General features: G+C 47.9%; 1 protein-coding gene across 2 annotated transcripts in view; it reads left to right on the forward strand.

Annotated features, from left to right (window-relative positions):
* Positions 1-18,144, forward strand: part of LOC8025703 (choline transporter-like protein 4) — a 647,806-nt gene that overhangs the window by 562,281 nt on the left and 67,381 nt on the right. Inside the window, exon 1 of one of the 2 annotated variants that reach the window (XM_029976939.3) lies at positions 1,527-1,819. The exons of the other annotated variant lie outside the window; for it this stretch is intronic. Within the exon in view, the coding sequence (XP_029832799.2) occupies positions 1,789-1,819 (31 nt within the window). The 5' untranslated portion in view covers positions 1,527-1,788. Of the gene's footprint in view, positions 1-1,526; positions 1,820-18,144 lie in introns of those variants that run through there. 2 annotated transcript variants of the gene reach the window in all.

The raw sequence follows: 18,144 nt of genomic DNA on the forward strand, positions 1-18,144 counted from the left end.
GCCCGTAAGTTGAGAAGGGGGGGGGGGGGGGGGGTGCGGGGGCCTACAAGAAGGTGTGTGTGTGTGTGTGTGTGGAGGGGGGGGGGGGGAAGGTTGACGAGTTGTATTACGTAGATACACATAATATAGACCCCACTGCTGACTCTACCCACGCTGCACCGGCAACCCTCAAATCGCAAATCCTTAAATGTGACATCCCTGAAAACAAGCTATTTCATTGCAAGATATGATTTCGATTTCACTAATGCTGGGGCTGTGGAGGAGGGTCTTTGTGCGCTTTGTGTGTATGTTTATACAGCCTGAAGTTAGTCTGCCTCAACCGGCGACTTGTCTCTCGGCTGTAGATAAGCATTTAGTCAGTGCGGTGCAACCGCTAACCTTGAGTCTTTCACGTGCACCACGCAGTAATGAAGCACGACCGCATGCCGGTACGATGCTCATCGAAATCGAAATAGGCAGGGGTGGGGATTGAAGCTAATTGAACCCAGGACCCCTGGGTTCTGCTGCGCGGGCTTTCGCTCCACGTTTCTTGTGTGTCTCCACAACAATGGATCGTAAAGGCCAACAGTTGCGTTTGAGAGCGTTTGAGTGCGTTTCGTCGAAAAACGAAATCGAGTGACCGGCACATCTGTGCTTCGTATGAAGCGTGGAATCCAATTCAGTGAATAGCTTGGCACGCGACATAAGAAGCAGGGATGTCCAGGTTTCTCGCAGCCGCAACGCAGTCAAACGCTTTCAAACGCGACTGTGCGTACGGGCGGCTTCAGGCGTGAATTTCATCGAGGGACTTCACCCCCCATCACTAAACAGGTGGAGACTACTCTACTCCACGGCATTTTCTTGGTTGTGGACTGCGGATTTAAAGGACTCTAAGAGCATTTCTGTCAGCGATGCAAGAGCAACTTTCCGATAACTGAGAATCTGAGATAATGCAGGGGCAAAGAGTTACGTCGCTACGAGATATAGGCGCCCGCCGACACCGAACGGATGTAGGTGTATTGTCTACCGAACGGGAAACGGTGATGATGAGCTGGCGTGGGTCCCAGTAGAAACATATTTAAAACAGAACTTCAAATCAAACTTAGACCTTGTTCCTGAACCATTTTAATTTTTGTTTTGTTTTATACTTGTATTTTTTGTGCATGGACCTTGCTGACACATATATTATGCGGAAATATTTTCCGAGCATGAAAATAGCTTGGCGGGTATATTTCGCTCCTGATGCGTATCATTGTATAACATCGGTGCCAGTTCAATGTTTGCGGTTTTTTTTTTTTTTTCTTTTCCTCGTCGAAAGTAGAAATCCCCCCCTCTCTCTCTCCTACATACAAAATATTAACAATCCGGGGGAAGAGGGATTTTCTTCATTTCTCCCAGCCCACTTTCCAAACGCATCCTACGGCCCTCCGCCTTTCTTCGTAAACACTAAACAGGCACGTCAGTTATGCGTCTTCCTTCGGTCCAGAAGCCTCTCCTTCTCCCCTCTTTCTCCCCCAAGTCCTTATCATCCGCGTTCCCTCCCTTTCAAACACCCCCGTCTTCCTGTCCAAGGTCGCATTCGGTGGCTTCCTAGTTCTGTCGAATCTGTCCTCCGTCGCAGCGAACCTGTGCGGCAAAAGGCTCTGGGACGTGTGTGTGTCCGGCTCCGGGCTGTTGTGAGAACGGGTGTGTTTGACGCGATGGTCTGTGTCTGCTGTTGAGTGTGTGTGTGTGTGTGTGTGTGTGCTATACCCGTGGATATCGAAAGTCGGGTTTGAGGAGAGTGTTCTTCGGGCGTACGAAGTGGAGATGAAGAACCGCCGCTCACCGGCTTCCAAGAGTGAGTAGTATTTCCTTACGGCAATCGTGCACTATCGTTTTTTACAGTTTCGATTCCGCTGCCGCTGATCGCTTTAGAACATGCTTCGAAGCGCCGACGTGGGCTCCCATGCCAACATCCTTCTTCGAATCCCCCGTTAAAACTCCTCAATGATCTGGTAGAGCAGACTATGACCGGTTTTTAGGGATGTACGGTTAGTTGTTCGAATCGAATAGCGCAGAGTCATCTTCAGCACTCTGGAGAAAACTGGTGGTCGTGACTCTCCCTCGAACTGTGAAGTTCTCAGTGACGCAGAGTTATTCGATTCGAAGCACTATTCGCACACCCCTATCAGTTTTACTAATGCTGGTCACCTGTGGAGCCGCGGAGTGACTTCACATTGCAGCCGCAATCGGAGCATAAAAAGTTGCTTTACGTCGGAGATATGTGTGTCCTTTTACGCCGCAATCTAGCGCAAAACTCGGCAACTTCATTGCTTCGTGGAACGGTTGCAGCCGCGATAAAGCCAAGTGAGATGAGGCGTGGGTGGACGTTCCAGCCCTGCGATCCAGGCGGTCGCTGGTGCCACATATCCTGCATTTATTATATTTTTTTTAATCGGCTGCGTTCCTTGTTACATTGTTTGTTTTTAAGTGCTAGGGGGTCGCAAACATCGTACTCATAAAGCTTGGCTGCCGGTTGATTTTTCATAAAGCTTCGCTGCAGGAAGCTTCGCTACACGTCGAGATAGTGGTGATTTGGGCCGCCTATTTAAGGTTCCTTCTGTAACACAGAATGTCAAACGGTGATTCCGACCTCGCCCACCGTTCTTCCAACCTTCGCTTTCTTTACGGGTTTTACGAGATTGGAAGCACCACTCACGCGTCTACTTCCCGCGTGCATTTTCCGCTCGCTTCCGCCGGGCAGTTGTGTAAGCAAAGCGGTTTCGGATGACGCGTGTCGGCGTTTCGTGCGTGCGCGCTTGTAACCGAGGGACTCCTGTATCGATCGTTCCGTTTCCTATGTGACGCGTAACCTTTCGTTTTCCTGGTGCAATCTATCTATTTTGGGGTAAAGGGCATCTCCCCGACTGCGATAGGGGCGATGATTATACCGACGGTAGTATTATCGCCCGTATCGTGGGATATCTATTTGGACCATTCCGCTCCTGGCGGTCAAGCCATGGGCGTGAGCAATTGCACACGGCGCTAACAGATGGACGCAGGCAGTGCTGGTTCGGCTTGACTCTGTCGGCTATTCTCGCGGCTAGGCTTCATAGTCGTCACCGGCCGTTTTTGAGACTGCTTACTTCGAACAAAGGGAAGCAGAAAGTCTCATCGCAGTATGCCTTTACGTTCGGTTTTACTTCGCTGTCATCCATCGGTGACATTCTATTCAACACTATCCACGAAAGATGCAGCGGAAGTTTTGACGAACAAAAAATGAGGGCGCAAACAAGCTGGTGATAGTTTAACATTTTAGACAAAACCCCGAGACTGGGTGGAAAAGAAGGACAACACAACACAAAGTCCCTTGTTCCGCTGTTGTTTTGCCACTGACACCATTATAAATGTCTTTGAACACTACCCGCTCAAGATAGCGGGACAGATTGCCCTCTGTGTTCAGCGGAAAAAGATTGAGCATAACGTCTCCCCTCATCGTGCTATTCTGGTCGTAATAATAATATTGTGTGTGTGTTTATACCGTCTCAACTGGCGTCATCAAAACAACATATTGGCATTTTTTTTTTTTTTTTTTTTGCAAAACTAAATTACGCAAATGTAGCTCTATACTTCGTTTCAGCTTCGGTCCGAGCGCGGCCGATGTTATGAGGCGAAGGGCCAATTAAACACCGCAAAAAGCGCAGCGTCATGGCGTGCTCTCTGCTCTTGATAGGACTAGCCGGCGGAGGAGTGCGCACAGAGACGCGGCGAATACCGGCTGGTCCTATCAACTGCAGAGAGCACGTCATGACGTTTCGCTTTTTGCGCTGTTTGATTGGCCCTTCTGCTCATAACATCGGCCGCGCTCGGACCGAAGCTGAAACGAAGTATAGTGGTCTGGACCAGATGCTGACCGTTATCTCCTTCAAAAGTGGTCAGTGAGCTTCGGAAAACCATTCAGCTGCATGTATTCGTCAGCCGCCATTTTCTCATTGAAAATTTTAGAAAAGCATTCGTAACGTTTGAATAAGAAAACGGTTACTCCTGAATCTGGTGTCTGATTCGGACCGCTAGAGCTACATTTGGGTGGCGAACGAGCGTTCAGCGACGCGTAACTCGTTTTTGCAATACGAGTTTTTTTTTCTTGGCCCGGGGCACATTGTGCAAAGAAAGCAAAGCTTCCAGTTTCGCGAGGAGACCGTATTTTCAGTCAAGAATGTAGAGTCCATATCACCGAAAAGTATATGGCTTTTGTCTGCTAGCTGGCAAAAGCACGGGGAAAGAGGAGAATTTTCTTAGGCCTTGACTATTCCAAGCGGTGTTTGGACTGTTGGGTGAAACACGCTTCGTGGCACCGGTCGTGTGCACCTCCGCTTGTCCCTGCCGTCTGCCGTTCTTGGAACTAGGAATGGTTCGCCGTTGGTCTGTGTGATTAACGGAGCCTCCCGCACGACGGCTGCCCGGCCGTAGTCTATTCGTTTTTCGCTTACAGCACCGACGCTGACAGGAGGCGTATTTAGACGGTTGCTTGTGTCGGCGTCGTGAGGCCGCGTGATGGAAGAAACGCGGCAGCCATCTTAGCGGGGAGAGAAGAAATGCCCTCCCCCTCACCCTGCGCGTCATTTGCTGCGCCGAGTGGGCTGTACCTAACATCCGGCTGGCGCTCAAACTCGGTTTACAATCGCGTCATTCTGGAAATTTCAAGCGCAGATGCGCAGATTTTGATATGCAAGTTATCCTGTAATGCTATGCTCGATAAAAATACTAACCGGGTCCAATTGCGCTGTTACCTGCGTGCAAATAAAGAAAACAATTGAGAAAATTGTGTCGAAGTGGCCGGTCTCTCCGGCAAAAAGTAAATCCGGTTGCTGTGGCTTTTTTACTATATCATAGTTCGTACTGGGTGTAGGCCTCTAGCGACAATGCGTGAAGGTCTGGAATGATACATAAAAACGTGCTGTCCTGACGCAATAGACGCAGTGGTTGAGGGTAGTACTGCCGGCTGACTCCAATGCTATTGAAGTGACGGAACAAAGGTACGCAGTTGATTATTTACTGAAATAAAACAACAGACTGCTGTTTTTGGAGTACATATAAATAAGTATAAATATAATAGAAATAAAACAACGGTGCTGAATTTGGAGCACATATAAATATACTAAGAACGCAAACCACTTCACAATGGGAGCCACAAGTGAGACTTCGATATTCGGTACAGCGCGCCACTACAGCCCAAAGATGGAAAACGTCAACCTCCTGGTTTGTCGTCTGCTAAGTTACAGGTTAATAAGGTAGCGGCAAATGCCCCCCCCCAAGGGGAATCGTATATCCCTCCGGCACCTCCGCATCCAATAGCGTCCCATCGTTTCCGTGACGTCGCGGTCAACGCGCGAGGAGGGTATTGCCTTTCTCTACATATTTGCTTTATCTTTCGACTTTGACTTAGCATTTTGGACGCCACGACAGGGAGATTAGAGTTTTCCGCCTCCGATGGAAACAAATACGACTTTCGGGGATTAGGTTCCCCCTCTTATGGATACAAAGGCTGCATTCAGGGGCTCGGTTCCCCCTCCGACGAATACAAAGGTTGGTTTCTTAAAAAGTGGAGGTCGAAGACAAGTTGGCACCACTCTGTGGTTATTATCTATCCATTGAAGCGAAACAAGAAGCGTTTTCAGTGAACTCTTCTTTCGACTGCGGAGGGATTTGAAACGGGCGCCGAGCCCCTGAAAGCAGACTTTGTATTCATCGGAGGGGGAACCTAATCCCTGAAAGTCGTATTTGTTTCAATCGGAAGGGGAAAGCTCTAATATCCCTCTCGTGGCTTCCACAATGCTAAGTCAAAGTCGAAAGATAAATCAGATATGTACAACAAGGCAAGACCCTCCTCGCACGTTGGCCGCGACGTCACGGAAACGATGGAGGTGGCGGAAGGGTGTATGATTCCCATTGAGGGGCATTTGCCGATACCTTCTTGACTTGTAGCCTACTATAGTCTAGGGTGAACGGAGTATAGTAGCGGAATAGAAAAAAGAGCGCAGACAAAACGTAGCGGACATGTACCTATGTAACAGAAGGGTTCTGGGGCCGCCGTGCCGTTAGTCGGTTACTCCCAGCATTCCGAGACGTGTTATGACCTCACGAACCTCCGTTCAGCGATTGTACTGGGTCGTTGATCTTTTGGGCATTGAAGGCGTTTAAGTGGGAGGATTTTGTTACTCGCGGGAGTCGTAGACACAACACACTGCACATCCGCTCAGGATAGCGTAGTCTGGCGTTTCTGTGGAATGCCGCTGACGTCCGTTCCCACTTAAACCGAGGCTGGAGAAAAACGCTTCTCCGGTTACCAGACTACACAGATCCGAACGTGCCCCAGAGGATTAGATTCGCGAGCCAATTCACACAATGCTGGCCGTTGTGCGCACAGAAATGCAAAATCTAGCTATTCCAACATAATATCGATTAGAAAAAAAAAAGTCTCGGATTGTTACTATGAGTTGCGGGATTCGATCGTACCATGCTCAATCCTTTATCCGTAAAAGTGGTCCCTTGATATCTGCCTGATGACGCCATAGAAGTGTCATGCTGTCGCCGGCCGCGATCCTGGCGGTGTCAGAGCAGAGGTGGTGGATGTGGCAGACGCATGTTCTGGCTCAGGTCACCCTCCAATTTGATAGTCCCCGGAAGCTGCGGTAGCCAGCAGTTGGGACGCCGCGACGACAGCGACACTCTCGTTTGCTCGCGCTTTTTGCCGGAAGTTCTTCGATCAACCACCAAGATCGCGACATCCGGCAGCGTGATACTACCGTCTTTTGTGACGTCATTTGTTGCACTTCGGGACCGCTTTCGATGCATGGGCGAAATACGGAGGGCAAGTTCGTCTGCTTTTTTTGCAGGGGTAGTGGTGACGTCAGAACGCCGAGCTCTGATTGGCTCTGGTTGGAAGGATAGTGGGTAGACATCAAGGGAGCTTGCTTTGAGGTCTACCTACTAGCCTTCAATCAGAGCCAATCGGAACTCGGCATTCTGACGTCACCACTACCCCTGCAAAAGAAGCAGGCGAACTTGGCCTCAGCATGGGACGCTAAAAACATCAGTCGGGAACCTCTGGCGATGTAGACACTTTGCGCAGGCGCCAGGTTGCAGCCGCCATTGCTGACTTCCTCTCGTGTTAACGAGATGCCGGGCCACTGAAGCGGGCTTTGACGGGCCTCCGCAAAGAAGTACACAGTCGAATCTAAAATATAAATAACCCGCCTCCTGCTCTGGTAATGATGGAGCGAAGAGCTCATTGTGAGAGAAAAGAAAAATTGAAGTCGGTTATGGCGGCGCCCATGCACAGCTCCTGCAAAACGTCTATAATGTTGCCGTGTCACGACTTTTTTTTTTTAGCTATTTCTAGAGGACGGAACCCTGTTTCCTGAGATTTCATATTTATTTATTTATTTACCCTCAAGGGCCCCGAAGGGCATTACAGAGGGGAGTTGGGGGGGGGGGGGGGGGGGGGGGTTGGTAGGTGATGATACATGAAATATTATACATTAATTAATGCACACTTGCTCAGACACTTCAAACTCTCGTCTCGGGCAACTGGCAACAGTGATATTTAAGCAGCGAGGTAGACGAAACGACCACGCACATTCGCGGTTAAGCAGTATAGTGAAGTGAAATGCTGGAGCACTGATCTCTATGACAATTGCTGGATCGCGCTTCCCCGCACCGAAAATAAGGCCACCGTCGGCCATCTTACGAGATATGCTCTAGCGCTGTCAAGCCTAGACAGTTACCATAATTACCGTGTGTAGGTCACGTGACAACGGAGGCAAAGGCCACGTGACCGCCGCCTTGACAACGCTTCAACAGTACTCGTAAGATGGCCGACCGGTGACCTCAATCGCGCTATGGGCTCGAAGCGGAGAAGCGCGATCCAGCAATTGTCGTAGAGATCAGTGTGCTGGAGTCGCACATAGTGCGTAGACTCGATCTCGCAACTACCGCAACACCTTCGGTCCAGTTGGACGCGGGTCGGAAGTGTTCCGACGCCCGATAGATAGCGCTAGTTTACCAAAGCATGTTCCCTCTTCGTTTGCGACGCAGTTGATCGCGCTCAGACGCAAAGGTGTGTACCGGTCTTTAAACCGTGTTCACACATGCTAATGGACAGTCCGCATACGCTCTCTGACGCGTGTTTTTTCCTTGCATGACAACACGTTTTCCGTACAAAAAAAAAAAAAAAACTGTCCGCGGACATGTTTGAGGCAAACATACTTCCACTCGCGTGAACCGTTGCGAACACCACCTGTCTTTTGCATATATATGGTATGGTGCAGTGTGACCGCCGCTTTCGAGTGTACTTGAATAGGGCGCTTCGCTCAAAACGACCCGCTCCACATTCACGACGAAGTGGTGGTGAAGTAAGCGAACTGGTACAAGGACACTGAGGTCTCCCTTTGGGATTCCGCTTTTTTTCTGCCGGATCGATCTGTTGTGGGAGTCGGTGTACGGCCGCTTGATCGTCGTCTCGCTCGCGTTCCTCCCAGAGTGGGCGCCTGACTGTCTCGACGGTGGGGCGCCGACTCAGCCCGTCCTCTCTCCTCGCCGCTCTTTGCATCTCTCTCCCTAGTTCTCTCGTTTCGTCCCCTTTGTCCTCCTTTTTGGTTCCGAAAGTTGACAGAACGGAAACTTTGGGTCTTTTGGACCCGAGGACGCGTCGGAAGGAATACTTCAAAGAGAGTGTACGGGCACGCACGGGAAAAACCGTCCAAAAATGGGACGAAAATTAATCGGAACATGCGAAGATCGTTTAGCGATATTTTCGAAAAACGAAATTTGCACGAAGACCAGAAATACGGGCTCGTTAAAAGAATATATCGTCGATTTCCGTTCGGTGCCTGGTCAAAGAATTGTGAGACCCTGGGCCACGGCTGTTTTGAGGTCCCTGATAATGATGATAATAATGACCATTGTGATGATGATGGCGGTGGTGGTGGTAGCGTGATTACGGCAATATTTCAGTCTCACTGTGAAATATAGATATCGTTCATGTTATGCAGTTTGTTAGGCCGACTGTGTTAGTAGATTCCATAGTTAGGAAGCGGAGGCTATTGCTGATAACACGCCAGTCCGCAAATAATTAATCGACCGCTATCACGTCGACAGACTAATTTTAAAGTACAAAACTCCGACAGCCTAAGGCCCGGGCAGCCCCCTTATGCCGGCCCTGTTTCTGTACTGCAAATACCCGCGTATGTGTCTAATTTCTGTTCTTTTTTTTTTTTTTTTTTTTCTTATGGTGTGGAATTATTTCTGAGGCCCAAAATAGTCTTGCGTATTTTCGGTTTTCTTTTTTTCGCCCATGTGTTTGCGCCTTTACACTGGGTGTCAGTTATCCTCTGTGACGTCGTGTACCCTACCAAAAAAAAAAGTATATTTTTGCTATTTGGATTAGGAAACTGGAAATCTGTCTGGATTCTATCTTGCTTTGAAGTTTTCCCTTTGTCCGCAATCTGGATTTCTAGGTTTCGAGAATTAGATTTCCAGTTCCATAATTCAGATAGTGAAACGATATGCGGGGTTTTTCGGTAGGGTAGGCTGTAAGGCTTTCAGGCTAGTGAAGTTCTCACATTGCTGCCCCCTGTCGCAGTTAACGGCCCGAGTTGTAAACGGAAAGCATAAAACATGGTCGAAACAAGTTTCAAGTCGAGACCACGTCTGTTTTGGTCCCCGAAGCCGTGGTTTCGGTCATCCTTGGGGGCGATTCCCCTCCATCCTTGAGGCTTCACCTTTCCATGTCGCCTCCGGAAGCTTCCTACCTTCGAGGTTTGGCCTGCGAGAGCAACCCCACCGAGACAACGAGCACCCCCCTGCCCCCACCATGACAGTGCACTTTTAGCGCTTCTCAATTGGCTCCCGAGGATTTTCTACAGCGTTTAAGAGCGAAACGAGTACATAGAGAGTGATATCGGTCCCCTCTACGCCTTCTCATAGCCGCGCGTGCTCGGCCCAGGAAAAGGACAACAACAAATGGACACTATACCCGTCCGCGCCGTAACGAGGCAAATAGTCCTCATTTGATTGTTTGTTAGCTCGACGTATGCCCATCAATATAACGTCAAAAAGAAAAATATTCCCCTTATGATGTTGTTGTTTTTTTAGACGTATTTGTAGTGCGGGGCGTTATTTTTCGGTTGTTTACTTCTCTTAACGAGACAAAAATAATATTTTCGACAAGGAACATGTTTCCTACTGCTGCATAAAGCGCCCTTCCCCCCTCCTCCCTCCCTTTATTGACGTCCTTTCATTCCATAACGCGAAACAATCATGCAGAGTAGTATAACACACGGAGGAAACAGGTGCGTGATTAAACCGCATTGTCAAGTCCATTTTTTTTTTTTTTTTTGCTTCTAGAACTTTTTTTTTGCAGAGACAGAAGCGTCAGCTTATTTCGTTTCTTTTCTTTCTTTCTTTTTTATGTTGAGGTTTTACGCTTCTTGTAATAAAGCTTTATTTCTCGTGCCATATGTTTACATCTTCACCTTGTCGAACCGCCGAGTGCGGCTTGATTTGCGCGCTACATGGAAAATTAGAGGCAATACAGGATTCATGGCCTGCTCGTGACGTCATGGCATCATTTTAATTGTTATTTGCCGAGAAAAACGAATTAGGCGACGGGAAATGTGCGTTGTCGAAGGTACGCGCTCAGCAGCGAGGTCACCGCAATCAAGGAGGACAGAAGGGTAGGAGAGGGCATGACGTTAGCCGCGTAGCCTCCACAAGCCATGGTCCCTTTATGCCTCGCCTCTTTCTCATTTTCCTCCTTACCCTCCTCACTTATCAGCCCAACGTGATCACATCACGTGACCGTAGCTAGCTTTCGTCTAGCCTTCGATCCGATTAAACCTACCGAACGGAGCGCGCGCAAGCCTGCAAGGAGTCCTACAATCAACCATCCATCTCACGCGTGACATGTCACGCGCACCAATCGCCAGAGAGATCTACGGTCACGTCGGCCACAACATCGTTTAAACTTTTTATGAGGCTTCACCAATATTGCAACGTGCCCCCTCCTAGTACTTCTAACCTCCTTGACCGCAATGGCAGCTGACTGACGTCAGTGCAAGCCATGTATACACCTCTCCAAGAAACACCCAAACCCAGAAACAAGATGTATTTTTTTTTTCTTTTTTTTGCTTATTTATTTGTAGCCCCTGCTAACCCTTAACGAGTGAACCGGTGATTTCGATGGCGCAGCCTGCAGTTTCGTTACGCTGCCGCTGTCGCGATGCATTATGGGACCCCTAGTGTCTGCGCAGTGGGGCTAATGCGGTCGCGGGCGGAGATGCAGTCAAGATTTGACTGACGGCCAGCTTCGCGCGGACGGCGTTAGCAGTGTTGTTCCGTGGAATTCTTAGACTTTTACTCCGTCGTTATGGCGGCTTTCACGAGTTGCGTCCCTGACTGCAGAAACAACAGCACCAGACATGGGGGTGTCGGATTTCGTGGCTTTTCGAAGGACCGGCAGTTGAGACCAGAAAAGATCGCCATATAGGTCGTCGAGCACGCAGTAAGGGACGGTAAATAAGTCTTCGCTCGTTCAAAAAAGCAAGGTAATCGACGTTGTGTGCGCGAAAATGAAAATGACACGGATTCTGACTGCCCTGTCGTTGACAATGGACTAGGACAGAACTGAGAGAACCCGCGAAGTGACTCCTGGTCGGAGGTGCCGTACGATCGTGCTTGCCTCCGATCGTGTTTGCGTCCCGATAAGCATCTCGTGTTCGGCACTTATTCGTTGAACGCACGACCTGTCTTTACCCGTTAGCTTTCTACACCATAATTCTCCAAGTTTAGATTTTTTTTTTTTCTGGACACGGACTTTAAAGCGAAATTATCGAGCTTTTTCTTTCATAGCCTTTGGTCGCTCGCCTATAGAGACACAAGGACAAGACTCGCGAGCGTACCACCAAATGTTTTCAAACTCGGGTCGAAGGTACAAGCAACGAACAGAAACATCATAAACTAACATCGGTGAACCACGTTTCCAATTTATAAACTAATGCTTCCTTTACAAACACCCCAGAAGTGTTTGCAGAGTCGAAAGTCAAATTATGAATAATAAAAAAAGAAGCTGCGCAACGCGGCTCAAAGCAGAAACAACGTGACCCGAGTGTCGACAGAGCAAATGTTGCTCAGCGTGTCTGTCAGTAAACCATCCAAGTATGTACGACGCAAGAGCTTCACTAAACGCTAGCCTTATATCTTTAACAAACAGGCTGGCGAGGCTCTTATAGTTACGTCGACGAATGTCGGGCACAAAAGATTGCGCAATATTGATTTGTTCCTTATGATATGACCGAAGCAACACGCACATGCAAATCAAACCCGCCACTAACATGGGTGCCCCTGAACAGCATCACGGCTCAAACAGGGCTTAATTAACCCTCAGTTTATTGCTCAAAAGGGATTCGATGAACCGGTGGTGTGATATTCTACGATATTTCCTTCTAAACACTGCAAATGAACTTTGCGGTAAAAGCGTGAGACAAACCGGTACCCCTTCGAGTGGGCCGCGTGTTCCAATACCAGGGACCGAAAAAAAAAAAAAAAGAAACAGGTTGGACAGCATATTGAAACTGAGTGAAAAAAAGCGGAGCGGAACACTTGTGCTTGTTTTGGCGGTGTGATGCGTCAGCCAGGGGACAAACCTTCGGCGGCAGCTAGGCTTTGGCCCTGCGTGTACGCACAGCATCCGCGATTCCACCACGTGGCTTGCTCAAATTCGAGGATATTGAGAAATTTCTCGCTCAGTTTCTCGAGGAGATTAACAAATCATTAAACTACATTAAAAAAAAAAAATTGTTGTGTGTGTGCGCGCGTGACAAAACGAAGGCGATCGGAATGATTGTTCAATTTTACGATGAGTTTTGACGGCGTCGCCTGCTCAGCCTTGTCAATTAACAAAGCGCTTAACTGTCGCGAAAATAATTTACGACAAAAGATAGCCGAAAGGCATGCATATTTCACGCGCACAAATAACGTGTTTATTGTCGTACACGACAGGACTCGGGCATAAACTTTAGCATTTGAGCAATATATTTAGGGTTCGGAGTTCTCGATTTAAACCGATAAAAGTACGCCGAATCCATTTTCGAAAATTCGGTTTTAACCGAAAAAGGTCAGTTTTTTATGGCCTCGTCGAGGTGGGTGGGGGAGGGGGGCAGAGAGAGAGCGAGGAATTTGCAAGGTTCGACATTGTGTATCGTCTTCGCGATTGCTCCCTTCCGAGGTTCAACATGCAGCAAAAGAGGTCTTGGATTGGCCTTTACGGGGCATTTGTGTCCTTTCTGTGATGGGGCTTAATGTGTCAAGTTCCCGGTCCTAAAAAAAAAGTTCAAATGTTGGCTAGTTATAAGGTTTTTCACTTCATGCATCTAAGAGGACATCGAGGAAAGCCGCTAATACCTTTCTTAACACCCTGTCTCAAACTTTCCTGTGGTTAAGCATAAATACAATGTTTTTTTTTGTTTTGTTTTATTTGTGTGTGTGTGTGTGTGTGTGCGTTTTGTAATTTTGCTGATTTTTGTACGGTCATCAACTCAGACGGTCACGTCGTCAGAATGGGAAGGAAAAAGAAGCGCGCTGAAGATCACGCCCGCGAATTCCGCAATTTCAAGGTGTGTCCTGACGGAAATTGTAGCGAAGACCACATCGCGACTCCAGCAAAACGGACGCCGCCAAGCGGGAAAACCGGGAACCAGTCGGCCCAGGTCGCTCCGCGCCCCGCCGCGTCGCTGATGGCTTTCGCGGACACGTGCTGTCGGCGCGGGGGCGAGCAATGTAATTTGTCGAAGGTCCGAAAATTTCTTAAGTTTGCCTGAGTGTTCATTAGTGTGGTGAAGCCTCAGCAGATTGTTTCTTTCCATCACGTGTTTGAAAGCCCGTTTACTCCACTACACACGGTCGCGTGCTTTCAATTTTTTGGATGAGGAGGAATCACGGAAAAACGTTTTGATTTCTCGTCTGTCTCTAATCACATTCAAAGTGACGACTGCTTGGTAACTGATAAGTGGTTTCTTTATGAGGATGTAGAACAGTGGACTGAGGTCGACAGACGAAGTGTTTCACTGGAGGGAACACCAATGTTGCAGTCAAGTGAATGGGAAGGTTCGATAGCTGCTTTCCTTGAGTTTAGTTGTGCTCGATTAGCTTCAATTTAATTTAGCCACTAACGCCGGCCGGTGCGTTGGCTATTCATCTTGGCGGCTTTTCGCCGAAAAAGACCACATTGAAGGAGTTGGGCTAATTTCGCAGTTACTTGATTCAGAAAATTTGCTCGCTGCATATGATTAACGAGGGAAATTATTTCCTTTCAAAAGGTGGGGGACGTGTCTCGCAAAGTTAGAAGCTGTCACGTCATTAGGATCTATCGCGCATCCAATATTTATATTATAAGCCCTGTCGAAGCCAGCAGCAATATACGTCTACATTTCTCAGGTTGACCGGCCACAAAAAATACTCATTTTATCCGTTCAGGATTCGAAGTCAAGTTCAATGCAGAGAGGTCTGAGTGAATCTCCGATGAAGACTCTCCTCAGTTTGTCCGCATTCGTCTCCGTTCTACCGGCTAGAACCATTTGGCTAAGTTCATGTAGTATCTCTCTGTCTGTCAAATATACTTTTATTCAGCAGTTCACCTAATAGTTAGTTAAGTTTATATTTTAACCCGAAGAATATACTAATATCGCTTTAGTGGGACCATAGTACGTAATATAATACATAATCCGCATATTCGTCAAAATGACTTCTCGGTTGCTACTAAAACCTGAATTGAAATACGAGTATCAGCTGCTTAGTGAAGCGCCAGCGAGTTGACATGCTCCTTGGCTTAAGAAGCGCTTGCTTAATTTTCGTAATTTTCCTGCAGCCTGTGTTCTTGACCGAGCACACGACTGGAGCTGTTTCTTGAAACGCGGACAGGCACAAAAGCTCAATTTCGCGGACAGATAAGTCGCATGGTCGAGGCATGCGAGTTAGCTAAAAATTACTCTCGGTGGAACAATTTTGTAGCCCTCGCCGCTTTCCTTAGACGATGGAAATTAATTAGTCTAATATCGTTCCTCTGGAGCCCATAGTTTCGGTTTTGAACGAAGTCTCCAAAAATAAAGTTTGACATGAAAAGAACAAAAAACACCGGCAAAACAAAACTATGCTCGGCAAGTTTATGCGCACCGGCTACACTTAACTGTCTCAGTTCAAATACCCATAAAATTGGGCATTCAACAATAGAAAATATGTTAAATTGAATGCGCCACCCATTCAGGCGGCGCGGCCGAGCTGACGCGACCTGCACTCAGCCGCCATGTTTGTTTGGTGGTGGCGCCCCCTATAGGTCGCTGGATTCGCGAATATGTGTCGTTATTCTTTGAGTGATCACAAATATCACAGCTACAAGGATCATCTGATCCGGTGTCCGATTGTATTTCTTTCATATTCACAAAAAACAACAAAAAATGGTAAACTTTTCTGGGAATTAATATACACTGAAAAAAAAAAAACGAAACTTGATTTTAAAAAACACCGAAAAAAGTACGCCGAATTTCGAAAAATAAAAACCGAAAACGCGGAATTCTAAATATATTGTACGTACCACACGGTGCGTGTATCCGAAAAAGGATTTATTTGAGAAAGATCTTAAAGGGTTTCCGGACTTCCGGACTTCGGTCAAAAATTTGTGGAAGTTGCCCTCTGACATTTCTGAAATAAAGAACAGAAAACGGATTTCGCCTGCGTGTCCTAGTTGTTGCGTAAAAAAAAAAGATAAACCTTGGCATTTCGGGCACCCCTCAACTCACTCCCAGTCTTCAGGGTCACACCTGCTCGCACTCCTGGTGACGTCATTCGGAGTGCCGTGTAGCTTCCCGTGTGCTATCTCGGAGGACGCTTCCTCTCCCTCTCTCTGCTGATATTAGCGGGCGTTATGCTGCAGCTTAGAGCCGAGCGAGGTCACGTAATCTTTTCGCCGTAGTTCCTTCGGCTGCCACTTGGGGCTGCAGGTGGGGGAAAAAGCTCGACTTTTGCTTTGCGATTATGCAGCGGAATCGCGACATTTTTAATGAAGGAGGTGTTTTCTCTATCCTCCGGGACACGATAAACAACGTAAAAATGACGAGATGCAAATTCTGTTAATCATAAAACCGTTACACCCCCGCCCCCCTTTAAATACCACTGCTTTACAGCGTCAACGACAGTCGCATCTTGACGATCGGACGGAATCCAAGAGGACCTCGTTTTGGGGCACGTTCTGGGCAAAGCTTCTAATTTTTGTCGCACCAGCACCCAGGCAGCTATTTTTTTTTGGCGACGACTGGGAACTCACGCGTATTATCTCTGGGAGTAGGGAGAACAGTTGTCATTTTTTTCGCAAAATCGCGTGGAGGGCCGTTTGGCGTTCTTCCCTTCCTTCGTTTCTCGTGAATGGTGAGCAGAAACGCTCGAAAGGCTGGCACTTACCAGCCCTCTTTCTCGCAGTGGAAGTTCAAGATAACACAAAAAGGGTGCGTAGCATGCGTAATAAAAGTTAAAAAGTGGAAACGTTCAAGGGAGGCTGGAAAACTTTGAATGCAAAACCGCGAAAACATATGTGGGGAGTCGCGGTGAGCAGGTTTCAACACTCCAAGAGAGTGGCAGAAAATTTCTAGCTGATAAGGGGCGCGTGAGTCGCACAGCTATATCATCATCAGCAACATGGCGGCGGCCTTGGAGCTTCTCTTGGTGTTTTCAAGTGACGTAAATATGCCATTTTGTTGTTCGTTTTGGTTATTGAAGCATTCTTTATTTCTCCGCACGCCTGGCTTCCGATGTCAGTGTTATGAAACATATAAGCGTCTGTGCACTACGCATTTGAGGGCGTCATGTGAATCCTTGAGGGCGTCATGTGAATCCTCGCCTTCGGAACACGCCTCCTCCTCTTCCAAGAGCTGCGCTTTAATTCGACATTACAGAGAACTGTAAACGTCTGTCATTTTTTTTAAAAATATAACTCTGAAATGCTGGGGCGATATACCCCCCCCCCCCCCTTATGCCCTTTGCGCCCCCTTTTTCGACACCACTTTGGGGGGGGGGGGGGGGGGGGGGAGGGGGGGGGGGGGGGAGGGGGTGAATTGACCCCCTCCCCGTTCTTCTGTTTCGACGACCCTGCTTAGAAACGTTCCAACTGAGCGATGAGGAGGAACAGCACAGCGTGCAATTTTCGAAATTATGGTTCTAGAGATTCTCTAGAACCATAATTTCGAATTAAAACGAGGGCGCGTTCCATGAACTTACGAGCGGCCATGACAGACTTTCAATCGAGGTGCAGGGCTCGTTGTGTGCAGGCGCGTTCAGTGACGTCCTTTTATAGTTCATATCGTTGACGTCAGGGTGAGGATGATCAGTTGTGAACTACAAGTTTGATGGTGCGTGTTCGAGTCGACGGTGAAAAGTTTGTTGTGTACGATGAAAGCTTTGTGTCCTCGCGTTCTCAAAACATCATCGTCAATCTTGACAAACTGACATTACTCTTATTTCAGTTGATGAACGCAGAATTAATCCCAGTTTGGCTAATCTTTGAAAGTTTATCACAAAATGATTTTATCTCCCGCTGATGGGGGACAACTGCCCGGAAGCGAAATCCGTCTAAAGGTGGACAATGCTACTCGGCTGGTTGTGACCTAGCCACGACGGGCTACACTCTGATCAGCCGAGATAAATAAAAGGGACGACAGGGACGTTTTGTAGTAAATTCTGCTTTATCGACGGAAATGAGAACGATATCAGACTATCAACTTTGACGGTGTTGATTTTAGAATGCAATAACCCAAGCCTCCGTTGTGCTTTTTAGAGACCATCAAGGTCGCAGCTGATAAGCCTCATCGTGACATTATACGTATACGAACCACGTTCGTCTCCGCGTGCTCTCTCGTGCTGCTCTAGCTCGGCGCCTAGGGAGTGTTACAATATGGCATTGTAGCTGTTTCTGTTGGCCCCCGCTAGGTGGCCAGTGGCGGCAGCGCGGTTAGGCGTCGGGCAATAAACACGGCTGACGAGCAGATGTGTGGTTCCATCACTGGAGTCGACAAACAATGAACATGGTGTCAGAAGTGGTCATCATCGTCGATCCTAAACATTGAGAAAAGGAAAACGAGT

Source organism: Ixodes scapularis, unplaced genomic scaffold, assembly GCF_016920785.2.
Source record: "Ixodes scapularis isolate PalLabHiFi unplaced genomic scaffold, ASM1692078v2 PGA_scaffold3__209_contigs__length_174095766, whole genome shotgun sequence".
NCBI lineage: Eukaryota > Metazoa > Arthropoda > Arachnida > Ixodida > Ixodidae > Ixodes > Ixodes scapularis.